Source organism: Ptychodera flava, chromosome 20, assembly GCF_041260155.1.
Source record: "Ptychodera flava strain L36383 chromosome 20, AS_Pfla_20210202, whole genome shotgun sequence".
In the NCBI taxonomy this organism is placed as follows: domain Eukaryota; kingdom Metazoa; phylum Hemichordata; class Enteropneusta; family Ptychoderidae; genus Ptychodera; species Ptychodera flava.
This window is the reverse complement of record NC_091947.1, coordinates 32,452,092-32,471,152: the sequence shown is the minus strand read 5'-3', so window position 1 is coordinate 32,471,152 and position 19,061 is coordinate 32,452,092. Positions and strand designations below refer to the sequence as shown.

At 37.0% G+C, this 19,061-nt stretch overlaps 1 protein-coding gene across 2 annotated transcripts in view; it reads right to left on the bottom strand.

Annotated features, from left to right (window-relative positions):
* LOC139120687 (uncharacterized) overlaps nt 1-19,061 on the bottom strand; it is a 45,801-nt gene that overhangs the window by 11,643 nt on the left and 15,097 nt on the right. For both annotated transcript variants that reach the window (XM_070685218.1, XM_070685217.1), the window contains exons 4-17: nt 16,078-16,193; nt 15,612-15,688; nt 15,134-15,298; nt 13,479-13,532; nt 12,822-12,998; nt 11,673-11,764; nt 10,665-10,721; nt 9,715-9,919; nt 9,330-9,404; nt 8,333-8,437; nt 7,545-7,685; nt 3,380-3,445; nt 2,958-3,118; nt 854-969 (exon numbers count right to left, since the gene is read on the bottom strand). In XM_070685218.1, the coding sequence (XP_070541319.1) occupies nt 854-969; nt 2,958-3,118; nt 3,380-3,445; nt 7,545-7,685; nt 8,333-8,437; nt 9,330-9,404; nt 9,715-9,919; nt 10,665-10,721; nt 11,673-11,764; nt 12,822-12,998; nt 13,479-13,532; nt 15,134-15,298; nt 15,612-15,688; nt 16,078-16,193 (1,607 nt within the window). The remainder of the gene's footprint in view (nt 1-853; nt 970-2,957; nt 3,119-3,379; nt 3,446-7,544; nt 7,686-8,332; nt 8,438-9,329; nt 9,405-9,714; nt 9,920-10,664; nt 10,722-11,672; nt 11,765-12,821; nt 12,999-13,478; nt 13,533-15,133; nt 15,299-15,611; nt 15,689-16,077; nt 16,194-19,061) is intronic.

Here is a 19,061-nt window from a genome sequence, read left to right as displayed (position 1 = left end):
ATTTTTGACCAAAAATGGCTAAAATTGCACCAAAAATACAAAATTGCAGATTTCATCATATATTCACTGTATCATAGTTAGTTTATCTGCAGGAACCTGTATACCAAATATCAAAGCTGTCAGACGAGCGGTTTTGATGAAATAAAGTTTCCACCAAAAATGACCGAAAAAATCCTTAAAAATACTGATTTGCATATTTCTTCACAATTTGAACAAATCTAAGTTGGGTTATCCCTAGGGACCTGTATACCAAATAACAAAGCTGTCTGACCAGCGGTTATGAAGATGAAGATTTTTTACCAAAATCACTTTTTTGGCACTAATTTGCATATTTTCAAGAATATCAAAAAATTAAAAAAAAAATTTCTAATAATCATATTTTCTATCTACACAACAAATATCAAATCAGTAAGTACTGCGGTTCTCAAGATATTTAAGTGGACGGACGCCTCACAAACGGACATACATACATACATACATACATACATACATACATACATACATCATACTGACGCCGGACGCCGGACGGATACCCATCCCAAGTCTATAGTAGCTAAAATCATAATTTATTTGTGCTAGGAGGTCAAAGTTGGTAAATGTAACGTTTGTAATTTGAATAGGAGGGAATAGTGTGCAGGTTGAAGCCGAGGTATATATGTAAATGGAGGTTTTTGGGTAAGGAAAGGGGAGAGGCTGCTAGATGTAGGCGATACTTTGCAGAACATCTGCGAAAATATTTCCTTACATCCATTTTTATGTCCTGGGAACTGTTTATGCACACCTCTGGGTACTCATTGATAGCTTGTTTTGTTTAAAATCTTGTTTTGGTTCACATTAATAAAATACCATTTACCTAGATCATGACAAAGTGCCGCCAATGATACACAGAAAATCTCTTCTTTAGTTATTCCTAGGTGTGGCTGTGTTTCATCGAGATGCCGAACCAGTCTCAGAGCTATATGACACGTTCTATGGACAAAAGTGACCAGGCGGGCCATTGTCAAAATTAATGGTTCGCATGGACTGTAATAACGCTGCAATAGCTATCGTTTGCTAAAATCCACCCTACTCATCTGGTGTTGGTAAGTCACAATAAGTTAATGGCCGTCTTATTATCACAGACTTGGCCTAATACACATTGGCCAGGTTTAATCATTCATATTCTCTTCAACGGGCAAGCTCGTTTTAAAATCAGGTAAGTCAACAATTGTTTTGAATGACTTGCTGTACTTTAAACAACTGTTTTGAACGACTTGCCCTACTTTGTGTATGTTTCCAAAGAACACATGCTTTGTTATATATTTTTGTTCAATGTACGTCTTATACCTTGACTCAAAACAAACAGTGATCAAAATATTTTAGTATGTCGATTATTTGTTTTCTAAGTTAATGTTTGCATTTTCTAACAAACAACATGTCGTAAATAACAAGGTTCTGATACCATACAAAAGGTTGTCAGTAGAATTTGTCCAGGCTGATACGCTAAATCCTGAAGTGATAGATTCATCAGTATTACAAATACAAATATTTCAAACCTATGAACACCTTAACTGAGTCTTCTCGAACGAGCTGTCTCAACCTGAGATAACAGCTAAGCTTATGCGGCAAATACAAATTACATTGTAATGTGAACCTTTACAGATCCGACAAATTTCTATCAGCAGTGTTTCTCATGCATAATAAGATCACAGATTTGATACGAGTTGTGTTAGCCCATTCATGTATTTACCATCTGTATTGTAGATAAATCTTGGCTGAGTTTGTGCTGGGAATAGAGTAACAGGATGAGATTATTGAAAAGAGTGTCCCCTCGCCACTTCTCTGACAGTGCACGAAAAGTTTTGCTTCAATATTTTCACTCATTAACAATGGACCAGTGTGGTGAATGGTTAGAGGTACTCAAAGCAAGAGGCAAATCGGAACGGGTGTCCAAGGTTATGTCGCTGACATCATTAATGCAAAAGACACTGGGGAGATCGTCATTCAGCACCTCTCCCTGTTCTGATTTAATCTCTAGTGCATCAGCTTGATCGTGCATTCCAACAGTGATGAACTATCGATGTTTGTAGGCAAGCCATTTCATCATTCATCCACCACTAGAGGGATATAAAGAAGCTAGTCTTCCTCTTGTCGTCCAATTTATGAAGGGGAATTCATTCCTGAGCCACAACAGCCCAAGTGTAATTTAGATTAAGTCCTGCATTTTCTCAAAGCTTGTTCTTCAGCTAAAGAGCCAACTGAAAAGTGCTTGATTATGGGGATCAGCAGTTTTACTTCCGAAGGTTCTGGCGAAGACGTACAAACGAGCATAGCAGTGGAAGGTGTCTACTTTGCTTGCGTTTCAAATATAGGGGAAATTTTTGTTGTACACTATTTTAATATCTGTTCTTTGCGTCAAATATAGGCGGTTTTCGTTCATGACTCATGTGTCTGGAAAACCAGTTTCCTCTACCATAATTGCTACATGGCTAATGACAGTTTTAGTTGGGGTAGTTATAGATGATAGATATTTCGAACATTGTACAATGTCAACAGGCACTTTACAATCCAACACATCAAGAGTGCTTTATTACAACAGAATATAAACTTGGCAAACTGGTCATCGTCTAGGACTTTTGCCAAACATTATCAGTATGATTTCAAATCTTATCTCACTCTTTAATTGATACCCATAGCAAACTTACAGGTAAGATGGATTTTAAAAATGATTGGAGTCACTGAATAATGACGAGAATAATTGGAAATTATACCACACTTACTAATTAAAGATAATTTAAATTATTCTCCTGATAAGGAAGTCGAACAGAAGTACATGGAAATTTAATGGAAAATGGTATCGAAACCAGCAGCAAATGATTCATGATTTTGAAAACAAAAAACATTTATATCCCTGCATTTTAACTAAACCACTTCTGGTCATTTTGCTCTGTTTGTGGGAGAGGGCATTTATTACTTACCCGATACTGTGTTCAAATCTGGTATGAATTGCACCAGGATAAACGAAGTTAACAGCTCCTAAATGTTTGAGATTCCGTAGGCGTTGGAATTCTGGTGTGTCTATGACCTTCATATACACAGGGTCTAGTTCGATGGATCCATGAATTGGGTCTTGGAATACCTAAGTTTAAAGCAAATGATTGATGACTAGTAAAGCTATTGCAAAAGAATTACATACATGTCATTCTATACAACATTTTAAAGATCCTCAGTAACATAAGTATCGAGTGAGTCAAGAACGTACAAAAGTAATATGTATTTTAATAAGCAAATTTCTCAATTGATTCACGCAGATTAGTCACGATACTGTGGATCTACAAACACATGTACGCAATGTAATGACAAGTCTGTTATTTTGCTGACTTTCAGATGTAACACCAACCTTGGTTTCACGGATTCTGCTTTCACTACCTTCTGACATGGATTTTACTGTTGGAATATCTGTGCCCTGCAAACATCCAAATGATGTAAATAAACATTTTTATGTGATTTATATCGAATTTCTAATTCTGCTGGTTTTAATAAAATTCATACTAAATTTTCGATGTCTTCTGATTTAAAAGAAACAATAAAAATTAAAACTGCAAGCAGCGATGGCGTTGCCGAAGCGGTTGCCATGGTTTCAGGTGCTTTCAATGATGATACTATATGCAAAATTTGAGTTGTAAATGGTCTTTTGGTTCTTGCAAAACAGAAATCTGATCATGATATTATGGTTATTGTAGGTTTCGCTGGTAATTGTAGGGTTTTCACAAAAACCAACATGACCGTCAAACTATGTAACCGTTCTAAATGTCTGTCGCAAACTTGAAACTGCTCACACTAAGGATGACACAAGTAAAATATCAGTTCAATCGGTGTGTGTTGGTTCTGGAGTAAAAGATTTTTAAAGACAAAATTTGGATTTTCGCAAAATCCAATATGTCGGCCAAACCAAGGGACCGAATCAAATGCCTTTTGCAAAATTGAAAGTGCTCACACTAAGGATGATATGAGTAAAATTTCAGTTCAATCGATGTGTTGGTTCTAGAGAAGAAGATTTTTTGAAGATTAAATTTGGATTTTCGCAAAATCAAACATGGTGGTCAAATCACGTGACCATCCTATGTCCTTCACAAACATGGAAGAGCTGACGCCAGGGATGATTCGTGTAAAATGTATGTTCAATCGGTGGGTTGTATCTGGAGAAAAAGATTTTTGAAGATAAAATTGTTATTTTTCAAAAATCAAATATGACGGCCAAGGTCACGTGACCGCACGCAATTTTATTTTTGAATTTTAAAGACCTCACGCTTTCTATACAAAAGATTTTAAATCGACTAGCCCCTTGGTCATCAGGAATAGCCATTTTAAGGTTTTTGAAAAATCCAACATGGCCGCCAGGTCATGTGACCAATCGAAATTTTTAGAGTCAGGTGCACGAATACTCATATGTACCTATTAGCTCTGCAAGTTTGAGAAGTTAACGTCTAGAAGTTTTTGAGTTCTAGGTGAGCAAAATATTTACGGAAAGAGAAAAAAGCTGCAGACGAATATTGAACTCCAACAAAACCAATATGGGCCCAGCCGTTAGGCTTGGGCCCCTAATGAAAGGTTTTGAAATCTAAAGTCGCTCATTTGATCTGACACGTTATTGTCAATGCATAATGCCCGTGAGCTGTTCAGATATTCTGGGCTTCTAGCATTTTATCCAACAGTCGTTTACAGTTTTACAGCAACATTAATTTGTGACAGAATATATATTTTAGGGCAAACAAGGGGCTATGTACCAGAGGGCATTGGCCCGACGTCACGAAGGCAAATGGTCTCCTATCTCGAGGGGACACAGTCGCTCATAATATTTCATTACATGCCTTTGATGCATAGTTTTTCGTCTAAATTATTTTTGGTTTATTTGCAAATGACAATCATATACTTTTTTCCTTGTTAGACGAAAGTTCGTTTACAGTAGAATCATTTTTATCATCGAACGGCATATTCACTTTCACATCATTGTTATACAGTTCATCGATTTTGATTCACAATTATCTAAAAAAATCCTGATTTACGATGTAAATATGTGATTTGATCATTTTTATATACCGATGTTGTCAAGGTGAAACTTGTTAGGTTAATTTAAATCAAATTATGGTTATGTGGCCCACGACGTCATCAGCTTGTTACCAATGGGGCACAAGACGTTCAATGTGTGAGGCCTCTGTACGCTTTGGAGTTAAAGTTTTATTGTCGTTTTCAAACACTAGTCATATTACAAATAAAAAGACTATAAAACATTGAAAATATTCCATGCCATGTGTTTCAATTGATTAGACTTTATTGTTTCTGTGAATTTGTGCATGCAGTCTGATTACGATGTTTTAGGAGCATACATATTTCGATTGAGGCAATTGTATTTGAGTGGCGAACGACCATTATCAAACTTTTGCATGCACTTTCATTTGATGGTTATATCTACATCTTTCAGCAAATTTACATTAAATATTTTAGCTCACTTATTTTAATTGGCCTTATAATTCAATAAATATGGCCTAATGACACACTTAAAATGCATGCGGCGCATTCAAGCATGGCGCATGTTATTATTGAATATCTGTACTTAATGGGATATAGTCGTCGGAACTGCGCTCAAAGGTCGTATGGGACCCATACGACCCATAGCAACAATGTATCCAAGGCACAATGGTGATTAAAGACAGTTAAAACATGTCTGTCATAATCTATCATCGTATAATTAAATGTTGCAGCTCTGATGATGAGGTGCATATTGATATCGTGCACGAAGTACATTGTTTGTAAACAAGAAACTCGCACAGGCGCAGTTCCGACGACTATATCCTTTAATGGTGTACCAGTGGTTATCCATGATCTCGGTAATGCGGCATGATTTGTGCGATGCATGCAACAACAACAATGTTGGTTCCTCTTACGGCCGGGAACTGCTTTCGCAGAGAAAAATACAGCCTAAGTGTGCAAGTGTACATGTATCATTGTTAACCAGAATGTAAATAACTTTTCCCTGCTTATCGATTTATTTTAGAATAATGCACCCCCTCCAGGCCCATAATGGACGAAAGCAAACTTTGCACGAGCCGAGTACATTATGGAGTGCAAAGTTTGCTTGAGTCCATTATGGGCCGGGAGGGTGTGCATTATTGCTATTATTTATAGTTTTGGCTATGCCAGTGAATTTGTAGTTGTAGAAAACGAATAAAAAAGGAAATTAAACTGAGTTTGAAGCCAGTGAGCGTCCTGACTCTGCACACATCACATGCACTCCACTGCACTGCACTGAACACGCACGTTCAGCACAAAAAATGACCAACACTTTCACGGTTCAATTTTGAATTGAAAAACGATATATTTTCGAAGGAAATTAAAAGGAACTGCATCCCTACCGTCTATATAAAACTTGAAACATCACCTTTAAATATCATGCCATTCAAAAAGCCGACACGGTGAAATACTAGAGATGAAGAAAACGGAATATTCATGCATCGACATCAGCATGATCAGCGAGCTGCATATGGTATCAGCTGATCAATACGATCATTATTATGTCGCTAGTAGTACAGCATTCATTGCAAACGATATCAACAGAGTTCAACATTGTTATCCTAATGTTTATTTTCAATAATAATGGTGTCTATAAATTTAATTTTCGATGGCTTCTTGAGAAGAGCTATTTTATTTCGGCGAACGAGAAAACTTGACCTAAACGGGTGCTTGAAAGGTACAGGTTTTCCGTACCGTCGCGATATCGAGAACAAGGTAAGGTAAAACCACAGACAAGGAGAAAGAAACGATGAATGAAAGTTGTCTCCGATTACAGTCAGTGCATCAGAATTAGGTGGCCGAGATGTTAGATCAACGGAGAGTCCACGGTCGTCATGATTGTTGGTAGTAGCTGACCTTGGACCGAGACTTTGAATGGCTCCGTAGTAATTTCCGTAGACACTTCCGGTCAAGGTTGATGACAGCAAGCTGCCGTTGTTGGCCCGTTTTACGGCTGCTTCGAGTAGCCTTTCACGCTTGCATAGTTACATGGCCACTGACATACATAATATGCCATGTGTCAAACCAGTATCGTCTTGGAGTTTGCAAACGTACTGAGATCTGTTTCACCTATACGGCAACGAAGCGAACCATGTTGTAAACAAACGTAGTAGTACAACCAGCGTATCGGACGGGGACTGCATGCTGAGCGCCAGCCAGACAGACGACAAGTGCATGCGTGAGGACTCAAAAATGTGATAAATCGTACAGTAAGACATTATTATCAATATTGTGCACCATTATCAAGATTTATAGTTTTGTGTATTACATGGTTTATCCGATACTTTCCCTCCTTTGAAATGCGCAGTCCTTTTTTCGTTTTCAAAAGAAAAACTTGCTCGCTGTGGGACCGCAATGCTGAATAATGGAATACATTATCAGTAATAATGTATGGATATGACGTCACAAAATTCACTGGTATTGACAAAGCTATAATATAATTTGCAATAATTGCTGTGTACCATGTCAGGCAAGGATCAAACAAATAAACTTACCACTTTTTGTTGTACCCAGGAAGTCTTCTTTCTCCATTCGGCTACACACTTTTTTGCTCTGTCTCTGTATCTCTTGGAGGCATTTTTTACGAAAATAAACACCTGACGTTCTTGAAATGTTTTTGGAAGAAGGTGAGACACCTATAAAATGCGCATTGGATAAAGAGGGTATTCTTTAGTGACTATATATCTGCCAGAGTAAACGGAAGTTAGTCATACTTCAAGTAAAATCTAAGCATCTAAGTGCTTTGTTAAAAAAATTATTACATCTCACAACTTTACACTGTCCAGCTGATTCATATAATTGATGAGGCCGGACAGAAAGTACTCGTTCCCTGGCGTGAGCATGTAAATTTCTTCTGCCGCGTGGAAAAGTAAACTCATGTGTTCAATGATAATATTGGCAACATATGCTTTTAAGTCGGCCTAAGTTTGTCCAATCTATATCCATGGGAGGAAAATCATGGTCATTATATTTTGTCACTCAAATTAATGTCAACATTGCTAAATCTACTCAAAGAGATTCTTAGACTGTGCATTAAGGTAGAAGCAAATTTGCACATTTACACAGGACATGTGAACTACATATTTCTCATTGATGGTGCAAAAGAATGTTGTTCACGTTGCCGATTACGGGCCGGACGAGGTTCACAGGACCGAAAAAGTTCATAAATGTCTTTATATAATTCAATACAAGTGTAGTGTATGAGCGTCTATGTAAAAGTATGTAATAAATTTAACAAAGTATCATACTGAATATGTTTCATACTTCAACTTTGGGACCCTACCTCATCTTGCCGTATGGGTTTTGGCTTATCAGGATCTTCTTTGCTGAAGAAAAGCACGCGATCAACAGGATTTTTGTCCTTCATTCCATAGTCAATTTTAATGATCTGTGTGTTATAAAAGAAACGTTGAGATTAAAAACATAGCAGGTCCTAATTGTGTATGTTACAAACAATCCTACCGAATGTCAAAGTGATGGGTGTGGTTTGGAAGCAAACTAGAATCTATCAAATATACAAAAGAAAAATAAACTCATATTATTACTAATAGTGCAATGTTGGGTGGTGGCTATTCACATAGACTACTTAATTATGTTAGCGTTTTTTTGTTTTAACGTTTTGTGGTATGGTCTGATTGTTTATCAGTTCAGTGATTTTTGTATAGTGTATTGTATTGGTTATGTGTCGGCTATTTTAGCCATGGCGACACGGACCTGGATCGGTTATGTCTGAGACTCTGTGATCCTTTGCCACTTGTTTCGGAACCCTAAGCAGTTACTTCGTCATTCACTTGCACGTTTTGGGGGGGGGGGGGGTTATGGTCAACGGTTGACTGATTTCCTCATCAACAGTGTCATTAGAATTTCTATTTTTTGATTTAGCATGGACCTAAAAATAGATTAGTAAGGCTAGTGTTGAAGATGCCGTAATTGTTGTTCGTCTGTTTAGTCTTGTCTCAAGTTATGTGTATTTTATGTTTTTGTGTCTTCTCATCGGTTGAAATCTGCAATCGTAGAATGCTTTTAATCAAGATATGAAGATCCTGTTTGTGTAAGTTAGGATTTTAAAATGCCGTGGTTAAATGCTTACATGCCTTGACAGTGCCATGTCGATAAACAATCGTCAATACAGTCGAAAATCACTGGTGCAAGTCGGACAAAAAACAGCAATTCTTCTACACTCACTAAGGCAATACTTATGGAATTTCTAAAGAATATAAACAATTTTCCACATCCACAATCTCTACAGATATAAAGTATTGGCATGCAGTCTCTCTTACCTGTACTAGAAGGTCATCAGCTTTCAGGTGCCCCTCATTGGCTTCACACTGAACGATATCTTCCCTTATAGTATCCTGTGCGCATTAAAATAAAATATTTAAGGCTCTGCAAAAACACTTTGAACTGGCTTTGTTATCTAACAAAAGCATCATAAGCTTATCAAATTGCCTGATTCAGGTACAGTAGTCCATATATCAGAAGTCGCTAAGTGCGTAACACGTGTACAATAGCTCTTTGTACCCAAAACATTGTGTATACAGCGCTACCGAAATATTTTCTTAATATTATCCCATGTTAGTACCAAAGAAATTGATCTATTGATTAAATAATAAAACATCGATATTGCAGTCAACTGTGGGCTTAACTTTCTGCAGTACATGTTACCTCTTGCTCGGGATCTTTATCCTCCTTCACAGGTATTCTGTCCACACACTTATAAATATCTCTTTTTTGCACCCTTTCAAGGATTTGTCGTGCCTCCTTCAAACTGTCGTTTGAATATGAGTGTAGGATCAAAGTCAATATGTTATCATCAAGTTGTTGATAGGCGTCCATATCACTGATGGCATCTTGTAATTTGAAGGTGGAACTATAAAAATTTCAAAAAGAAATGTAAATTTAGTAATCGCTTTATGGCGAACTGGATTATTAGGCATTATAGGGAACATATACAACACAGGTACAGCAAGTACTTGTCTTTCCATATATCGCAAAAATATCGAACATAGCGTGATATTACACTTTATTGCCTGAATACATTGGTTTATGTGCCCGAGAGCGGGTGACAAATTTGCTAGACGCCAGGATGGCAAATTGTCTCGTGCTGCGAGAGCACATAAATCCATGTATTTGGGCAATAATATTTTTATTACATGCCTCTTCACACTTAACGCTGTATGACATTTAGTTACATGCAGGACATTCTCAAATAATTTTACCATTATCGACCAGCATCAAACAGATTTTTAAAAAAGTCACAATAACAATACTCGTTTGGATATTTTACATCTGGCGTTAGGCGTCTACCTTGACATTGAACGGCATGGACCGGAAAGTATGGAAACCGGTCCGTATATCATTCACACGGCCCGCTAAGTTCCGGATGGTCCTATTCAAATCAATGCACCGATTTGCACTCACATTGAGACATGTAATAAATGTTATATTTTTCGTAAATAATGCCTACATGGCATATTTCTGTTCGTTGAATAACAGTAGTCTTTTGAGTCGACGTAACAATCATATTCGAAGTATCGGATGTATTTTCCGACATTTCCGACATGTAGGACATGTAATACTTTCGAAGTCATTAGAAATTGTTTCTATGTACTCACCCATTGCGCTTGGTTAAAGTTAAATGCTTTGCTGCTGCCAGCAGTGCGTCCGTAATCCTACAGTGACAAAATGTGAAAAAGAAAGCAATGACTGCTTACGATCATATACCGCGAGAAACGATCATATACTACCAGAAACGACAGGTTAATTTTGATAATATATGTTAATTTATATGGCTCTTTAGGCTTTTTTGTTTGTTTTATTGGGTCGTCGTCGCTGTTTTGATAAAAGGCAACCAGAAATATAATTCACTTCAACTTCGGTTTTGTTCGAGGCGAGACTGTCAAATGACTTTCTACAGCGCTTCAGAAAATAAAATATCACAGCCATTTTGGATCATGACAATCGCTGACCCTAACCCTAGGCCTAACCCATTCTAACCCTACGCTCACCTTGGCCCTTATGTGATATCAAGAAGACTTTCACTACTTGAATAAGTAACTCGGGGTACAATATGATCAAGGTCGTAATAAGGTCAAAATTACCACTTTGTTGGATTCGGATTATTTTGTATGTGACCTCTCGGCAAAATGGATTTTCCCTTTTCGACTTACTTACCTATGACAAAATGTATGCCCTAATATAAGGGAACGCTGCTATCCTTATGTATATGAAAGGTACCGACAATTAAGATTTCATTTCAATAGCATATCATCTAAACATGCTTGTAACTGTGTTACAAACATAATGTAGACGCATGTAGACAGTTGAACACTTATTTTTTCAACTTGACTTTTTGGTATAAACCATAACATATTTCACTGAATATTTAATCTTGTTTGGCTGCCAGCAGAGTCGAGGTTGTGCACAGTTGACCGGCATTTCCGCATATTTCAAGAAGTCAAACAGCGCAAACTACAGTTCATAAAAATAAAATTAACGAAAAGAAGTTCAAAGAGCGATTTTGTCCCTTAAGTGAGGAGAACACTCTCTCAAAAATGTACTGGCTGACATGTTTGTCTAACTGATATTATACGAAATGAACAAAATCAACACACGAAACTTACATTGCTTCCATGCCTACTGTGATGGGATGATAGCATGCCATACGATACAAAGTGTATCTGGTGTGAAACATCTGATACACGTTAATGGCTTCCTGGGTGACATCAAAGGAAATAAGTTAACAAAATCTTCTGGCTGCAAAGTCATATATATATAGCCATGCATTTTTTGATACAGAAATGCACATTTTATAAAAAAGAAGAGCCCCCTTTCAAGTGTAGATTTCTGTGCACCTTGTTGGGACTAGAAAATAAAGTAAAATTTTACTGCTGCTGATTCTCTTTATAAATAGCTGAATCATATTTACTGTAAAGGAATTTCATGAGAGATCTAAACCACAAGTTTTAAACTGATTGACCAGCGATGCCATACAGAAAATATTTGTAAATCTTAATTACTTTCATGTATAGCCATATCGGTCATTTTAATTATGAATTAATTACCTAGATGTCTTCATCACTAAAGATCTAAAATCAACTGGTAATGTAATTTAGACATGCATATTCTAGTAAGGAAGTACGCGCCTCGAAAGCGAAAGGCTTAAACTTTTGCTCAAACCTTCCTAAACGAATACTTCAACGATTTTCTTGCAAAATCAAGAATAAAAATCGGGGGTCACCTTGCAAATTTCGGTACTATAGTAACAAATTACTAAGATTTACCAATATTGAAATTCAAAATGGCCGTCGTCCCTGTGTTAAATTTATGGAGAAAAGTAAAATTTTAACTAATACTGTGAAAAATTTCTTAGACTAAGTGCTTTAAAAATGAGCCCCCACAAGTGGTAGATCAAAAAAGGATTGTAAAAGTTACAGAGTCCGAATATCTGTCCCCAAGGCGGTTTCTAAGAACACACTATAGCCACAAAATGAAATCAACGAAGTTTCTTCAAAAATTTGAAATTGCTTATCTGAACGAAGTCACTATGACCTGTACATCACATTCTTAACGAATTGACACTATTTGTTGTGTGTGTGTGTGTGTGTGTGTGTGTGTGTGTGTGTGTGTGTGTGTGTGTGTGTGTGGTGTGTTAGAGAGATAGACAAACAAAAATACAGGGAAAGTATGTGTATCTGTTTGTCTCTGTGTGACCGTGTGAATGTGTGAAGGGTGGTTTTAAGTGGTATGTGCAGCTGTACGCACGTACTTACTTTGTCTCTGAAGCATATTTGTCTTTTCCGCGGGCCTTTTTCGGAAACGTTTAACACTTTAGAGAACTTGATGAAACGATCATGTTGAAAGGTGAAGCGCACACAGAGGTGATAGCTATCCCTGGCAAAGTAATCCCACTTGTCGACGTCTATCTCATTTGTTTTATTGGAAATAATCTTTGAAAAAGATAATCATATGATATCATTAACGTTAACTTCAATCGGTTTGATTTGCCAATACCATAGTCAGCTACTAGAGCGCATAGATTATAACCGTCTTTAAGCTTAATATTACGGACAAAACCAACCAAGAGGTAAAGCTGAAAACACCTTACAAAATAACACATCACAAGTTGCTAACCACAAGTAGCTATAGATGCCATTATGAAATAACTACGTTAAATAACAAAGCGAAATAGACAAGAAGGTTGTTTTGATCTTACTGAAGTTAAAATTATAAAGATTGATAAACACATGCCTCGTTGTGGGACTTGCCTTCCTTTTATGTAAAATGCACATATCAAATGCAGGTTCCTACATACAACATTTCTATGTCATCTGAAACTTAAGGGACAGACATGTGTGTTTCTTCTCCGATTCCCTTCATCGTAGTCACTTTTATCCTATCAATTTTACTTGGAATTGGAAAAGACTCACCTCGTATAAAAAATGTTTATCTGGATCTTTTGCTTGATACTCTCCGTCATCCGGCTAGTAAAATATGAGGAAAAATGCAAAAAAGTTTTTCTAAATGTGAATTCCACACATTCAACATTATGTGATACGTAATATGAAGTTGCACTTTGGAATACTTTGCAATGTCTTCATGTGGTTACAAAATAGAATGGTTAAAGTAGATCAACTTATTAAGATTTTATCAATCGTAGATGTAGAAGTCGTACTTTCATTCTCTGCCACAATCAAGGTATAATCAACAACACTGAAGAGGTTCTATGAAAAACACGCAAGACACAAAAAGATCAACTCCAAACAAGTTCATTTTCGGCCAACGTGCGGACCTGGCCCACGTTATATACCCTGTAGTTGGTACATGTTACCATGTTTTAAGTCTCGAATAGCCATCTTCTGATAGTGAATCCATTACTCTAGACTTACCTTTTGTGTTTGTAAGTGTACAAGACTGTGTCTATAGACTCATGTATGTCTCCTTGACAACTTTTTATGTCAAATTATAGCTATAAGACATCTAAGCTAAAGTTAAGGTGGTTGGTATATGGTACATTGATGTAAAAATAGAACTTGCCGTGATTTTCGCATTGCAAAAGGATAGGTTCTTGATAGCAAATCATTATTTTTCTGGAACACAAAGCTTTCGTAATTAGACTTGCACAATGTGTAATTTCAGCTTGCATGCAGTTACTCTGCAATTATACTTCGTAAGACTTTGAATTATTTTACAACCATATAGTATTACTCTTTAAAGGTCCAGTGATACTAAAGTTAGCTCACTGTATATATTTCATGAATTGTCTACATAAATTCATACATACACGGACACACTACAATTTGATCGGACTTCGGGGGTATGTAGAACATAGGTAGGTTCCATTATGGTGAGATATTGATAAGCATGGCATACTGCTAATTGCCCATTCGTATTTGTGATGAATGATAGTCACAAGGCAGTATATCGAAACTGCGTATATTATATTTTGTTAGATTTCAGAGACTGACTGGCTGACTTCAACTTCAATCATACAAACATGCAATAGAAATGAAATAGAGGTCATTGAATCTTATTAATCATATTTCATATATCATGACTTTGTGTACTGAACTTGATAAGACTTCAGAGGTTAAAAGGTATCAGTTGGTTTACTTGCACATTCCAGAAAACAACCAAATTCGAACTTTGCAATATCTCTAAGAATGCTGTGTAAATACCAAAATTGTGCTAATTGATTTCTTATGCAATTAAACCTGTCAACATCTTCATCACATGTATTATTGAATAAGTACATCCATCGGATAAGATCATCGTCATCGTTAGTGTTTCTAATAAAACTGCAACTCTGCAAAAACTACGATTTAAAGGTGTATGCCTCAATAAGACAAGCTATAAAACAGGCATGCACGCACGTCGTGCACAGAAAATCTGTCTGTCTTGCCACTCGTCTACCCGATACCTACTTCAAAACCGTAATTGATCGCATGTACATGCGTGTGTTGGTGCGTATATCAAGATAAACATACATTTTTTAAACAATAATTGATCTTCCCTTAGCTCATTATTTGTATCCTTTTACATCTGTGCAATACAGACTAATTGTTTCTTCTTCTCATAATCCTACCTCTTTGTATAATTCAGGATTGTCCATACCCAGTGGTCCATATATCATCTTTTTGACAAAGTGTATGTCTTCTGTAGTAAAATGGTATCTATACCCACTAAACACTTCGATTAAGTCATACCTTTCAACCATTGAGTCAAAAATCTTGATGGATCCTAGCTCATGCTGACAGAACAACAACAAAAATACTCAATCAGGCAATAAGAGTCTGAAATGAAATACTTAGTCGGAAAAACTCGACTAGTATAAAAAGTCACATTTTCAGTCAGTGATGCCTCAAAGTCTTTCCGTTCAATAAATTATTATCAAAAACGCAACAGATTTGACAATTATAATTTCTTCGAAAAAGTCAAAACAACATCATATAGTGCATCAAGAATTCGGTTCGAAGAAGTTCAATTACCCTATTTTATATAATTCCTGTGTGTAAAGCGACGTCTCTGGTAAAAAAGAATCTCAAAGAAATAGCTAAACGTACCGACCAATTCTCATGACCTTCATGTTTGCTTTGTGGAATTAATATCTTATCAAAGGTATGAGAGAATGGACCATGCCCTTAAAGAAAAAAAAATATGTATTTGTTCATTCATCATTTGGAAAAGGTTAGTGATACACAAAATATGTTAGTTGCTGTTGATGAAATATTAGCAAACTCTATATTTGCCTTCATTTGTTTGTATTATGACGACAGAACGTCAAAAGAAATCAACGACATTTTTTTTATAAATCATTGTTGAGTCCCAAGTATCTTAATTGTTGTTGGAAGGCTACAAAATATCGGCAGACACATTCTGGCCGTCGTTGCCCTGTTAATTATGAAAGATCTCTCTGTAATAATCACATTCCAGATTCCTGTACACGTGAAGCCATAGCTGCTTGTTACAATTTTAGTCACTAATCTCCAGCTTGTTTTGACCCTCCCGTGTCGAAATCGTATTGTATACCTAGATCGTGACAGAGTCCTGCCAATGCTACACAAATCTCTTCTTCCTTAGTTATGCCCAGATGTGGTTGACTCTCCCTCAAATGTCGAACCAGCCTCAGAGCAAGGTAACATGTCCTGCAGATGAAGGTAATGAGTCTGGATACATCGTTGTAAAACATACATAGAAATGGTTGGAACAAAGACAACCCTTAAAATGCAATACCTGCCATAGATATATTTTTCGTTTTGGGCCAAAGCTGCGAGTAATTTGGGCAGTCGCCTAGTATGAAACCAGAACTATGGCACGGCAGGTGCCATATTTCAAAGTCAATGGGTTTGTGTAATCCCCACTGGTGACGAATACGTATGTGTATTGGCCAAAGCACGATACTATGCTGTCGTTTTTTCTAATACAGCACCAAATTATTATAGTAACTGCTGGCAAAAGCAGTGAGATGAACTACTTTGTACTGGGTTGATAAAGATCACCTTGTTCTGGGCTTATATAGATCACTCTGTGCTGGAGCTTATACAAATCACTCTGTGCATGGGCTTATATAAATCACAAGTGCTGAGGCTTGTTTTGATTACTTTTTCCGGGGCTTATACAGTATACGACCGTCTCCTAATTTATGACTCCTTAAAGACCCCCTGGCTAAATAAGGAGAAGTTACAAGTATACAGCAACGCCAGGGCCGTGAAATTTAGCTATTTTGACCGGCTACCCTGACGGAGCTGACAAAGTCTCAATTGGATACAGTTTTTGGATTAATGGATCAACCTATAAGAATGACATTATCTATATTTATTTATGTATCCCCCTGATCGATTTTAGGGGAGTCCTTTAGGTTAAATGACAATGCCATACTGTACGACATTTTGACACAAACTTAACCTATGAACCTGTATAACAATAGAACACTGCATACCATCCATCTGCGAATTACCGTTGGCGCTGACAAGAGCAACACCAGCACTTGTCTGATGATCGTGTAACAGCGTGAAACTCTGAGTCACAACCGAACGAGTTCATCATTACTTAACTATAACTGAGCACTAATTATTATTACTTTTAAATCCAAAATAGTGATATCTGTACATACGTTTCACAAGTCTAGAAATTCTTTAGATGCATGAAATTTAAGTAACAGATATCATTTCTTTGTATGTCGTCATGTCTGTCATCATTTTTAACACTATGTTTTTATCATCTTGGGCTGTAATTTTCGACAAGGACATCTATAAACTTATTTGTATATTAACCAGTAATTTGGCAAAGATTATCACTTCTGGAGGGTTTCATTCATAAAAAAACTCTGAACTTGAAGTACAAGAGCTCCAGCATTAATAACATGATGGTCAAGCATACGCGAATATGATATGATGTATTGACAGACCATTCCAGACCATGGTTTTATTCACAGAAAATCTATATGTCATTGTATTGCTGTGGTTAGCATGAATTGCATTTAAGAACGATGTCAACATCAAACATGTCCAGTATGAAGGTGAGAGGAAGATTGACCACTAATTGGAAGGTGATTATGATATATGAAATGCATGGTAGCTACTACATGGCTATCACTGATGGTTCAAAGTCACTTACATCATCAACAATAAAATAGAGAAGACAATGGTCTGCCTCTACCAAGATGTAATGTTCACGTTGCCATGGCTTTAGTGGGATCAAAAGGGAGCAATTTATGTGACTTCAAGACATATTTTCACGAAAACCAAGAGCTGCAAGAATTCATCAAGCCACTTGATGTACCGGGGTCCGTTCACCCTGGAGATGCATTCATTGATGGTAGAACCAATGCTACTGGACTTTTTCATAAATGGGGTGATAGTGAATAAAAAATAACATTTGTCAACAAGTAATGTAAGTAATCCATCAAACATCCGTCTACGAACATCGTACTACCTATTTCATTGTACTGTGGTCAAGCCAAATGTCAATTACTTCAACCTCGACAACTCTTCTTTCCTGTCCTCAAACCCGTCAGAGTGCATAGAAAGTTGACGTTTTCCCTTTACAGAAGTTGTGCAGACACAAAACCTCAGTCACTATGTGAATATGATAATGAGCAAAAATCCTTAATGAGACTTTGAACAACATCGGAGTAAGCTACAGCTGTTAAGAAAATGTTTGACTGTGGCACAATAGATAATGTTAGGTACACAACAGTGAATCATACATGGATGGGCTCTTTACTAGTGACATCAATACCTACTTAAGCTGAAACGAGAGAGGATTGGTTGGCCTCCATGGTGCCATGCGGAAGATGAACAAGATCGATTCATCCGTACGTTCTACGAGAGAAGATCATCTTCTTCAAACACTAAGCTTTACCGAAATCCAGGTCAATGAGCATTCGCTAAACTGGTGCTGAATTCCATGTGGGGCATGTTGCCTCAAAGTAACAACTTTCCATAGCTGCGATACATCGAAGAACCCATAGAACCCTTCCGTCTATGAGTGACAAAACATTGTGAAAAAGTTGTCTTCCATCAGCGACAACATGGCATCTGTACAAGATACAGTTCGGGATGAAATTGCCAAGGGGCCGTCGATATCATTTTTTTGCTGTTTCTGCACTCACCACGAACGTACAGCATTTGCTCGTTTAAAGTTATACGATCCTCTTGAAGCCATCGGCGAACGGGTCTTAAACTTTGACACCAATTCAGTCATCTTTGTCGCAAACTAGGCCAGTTGTTCATATTTAAACACCCTTTTTGATTAAAGGTATACAGTCACCTGTAATCTAAATATGCCCATATATGGTCAAAGGGGCGTTCCTTGGTATTCAAAATGTCCACGTGAGGGCGCTGTTTTTAAAAAGCGGCCACCTGCTTAAATCTGTGATTGGTTAGATTTTCTCTTTCCATGGTGACTGTGGCAAAATTGGAACAGGTGACAGTATACCTTTAAGGTATGCCATGTTAATTTATGAAGAATTCGCAGTCAGTGTCATGGTTGCTTCATAAATGCTTAGCACA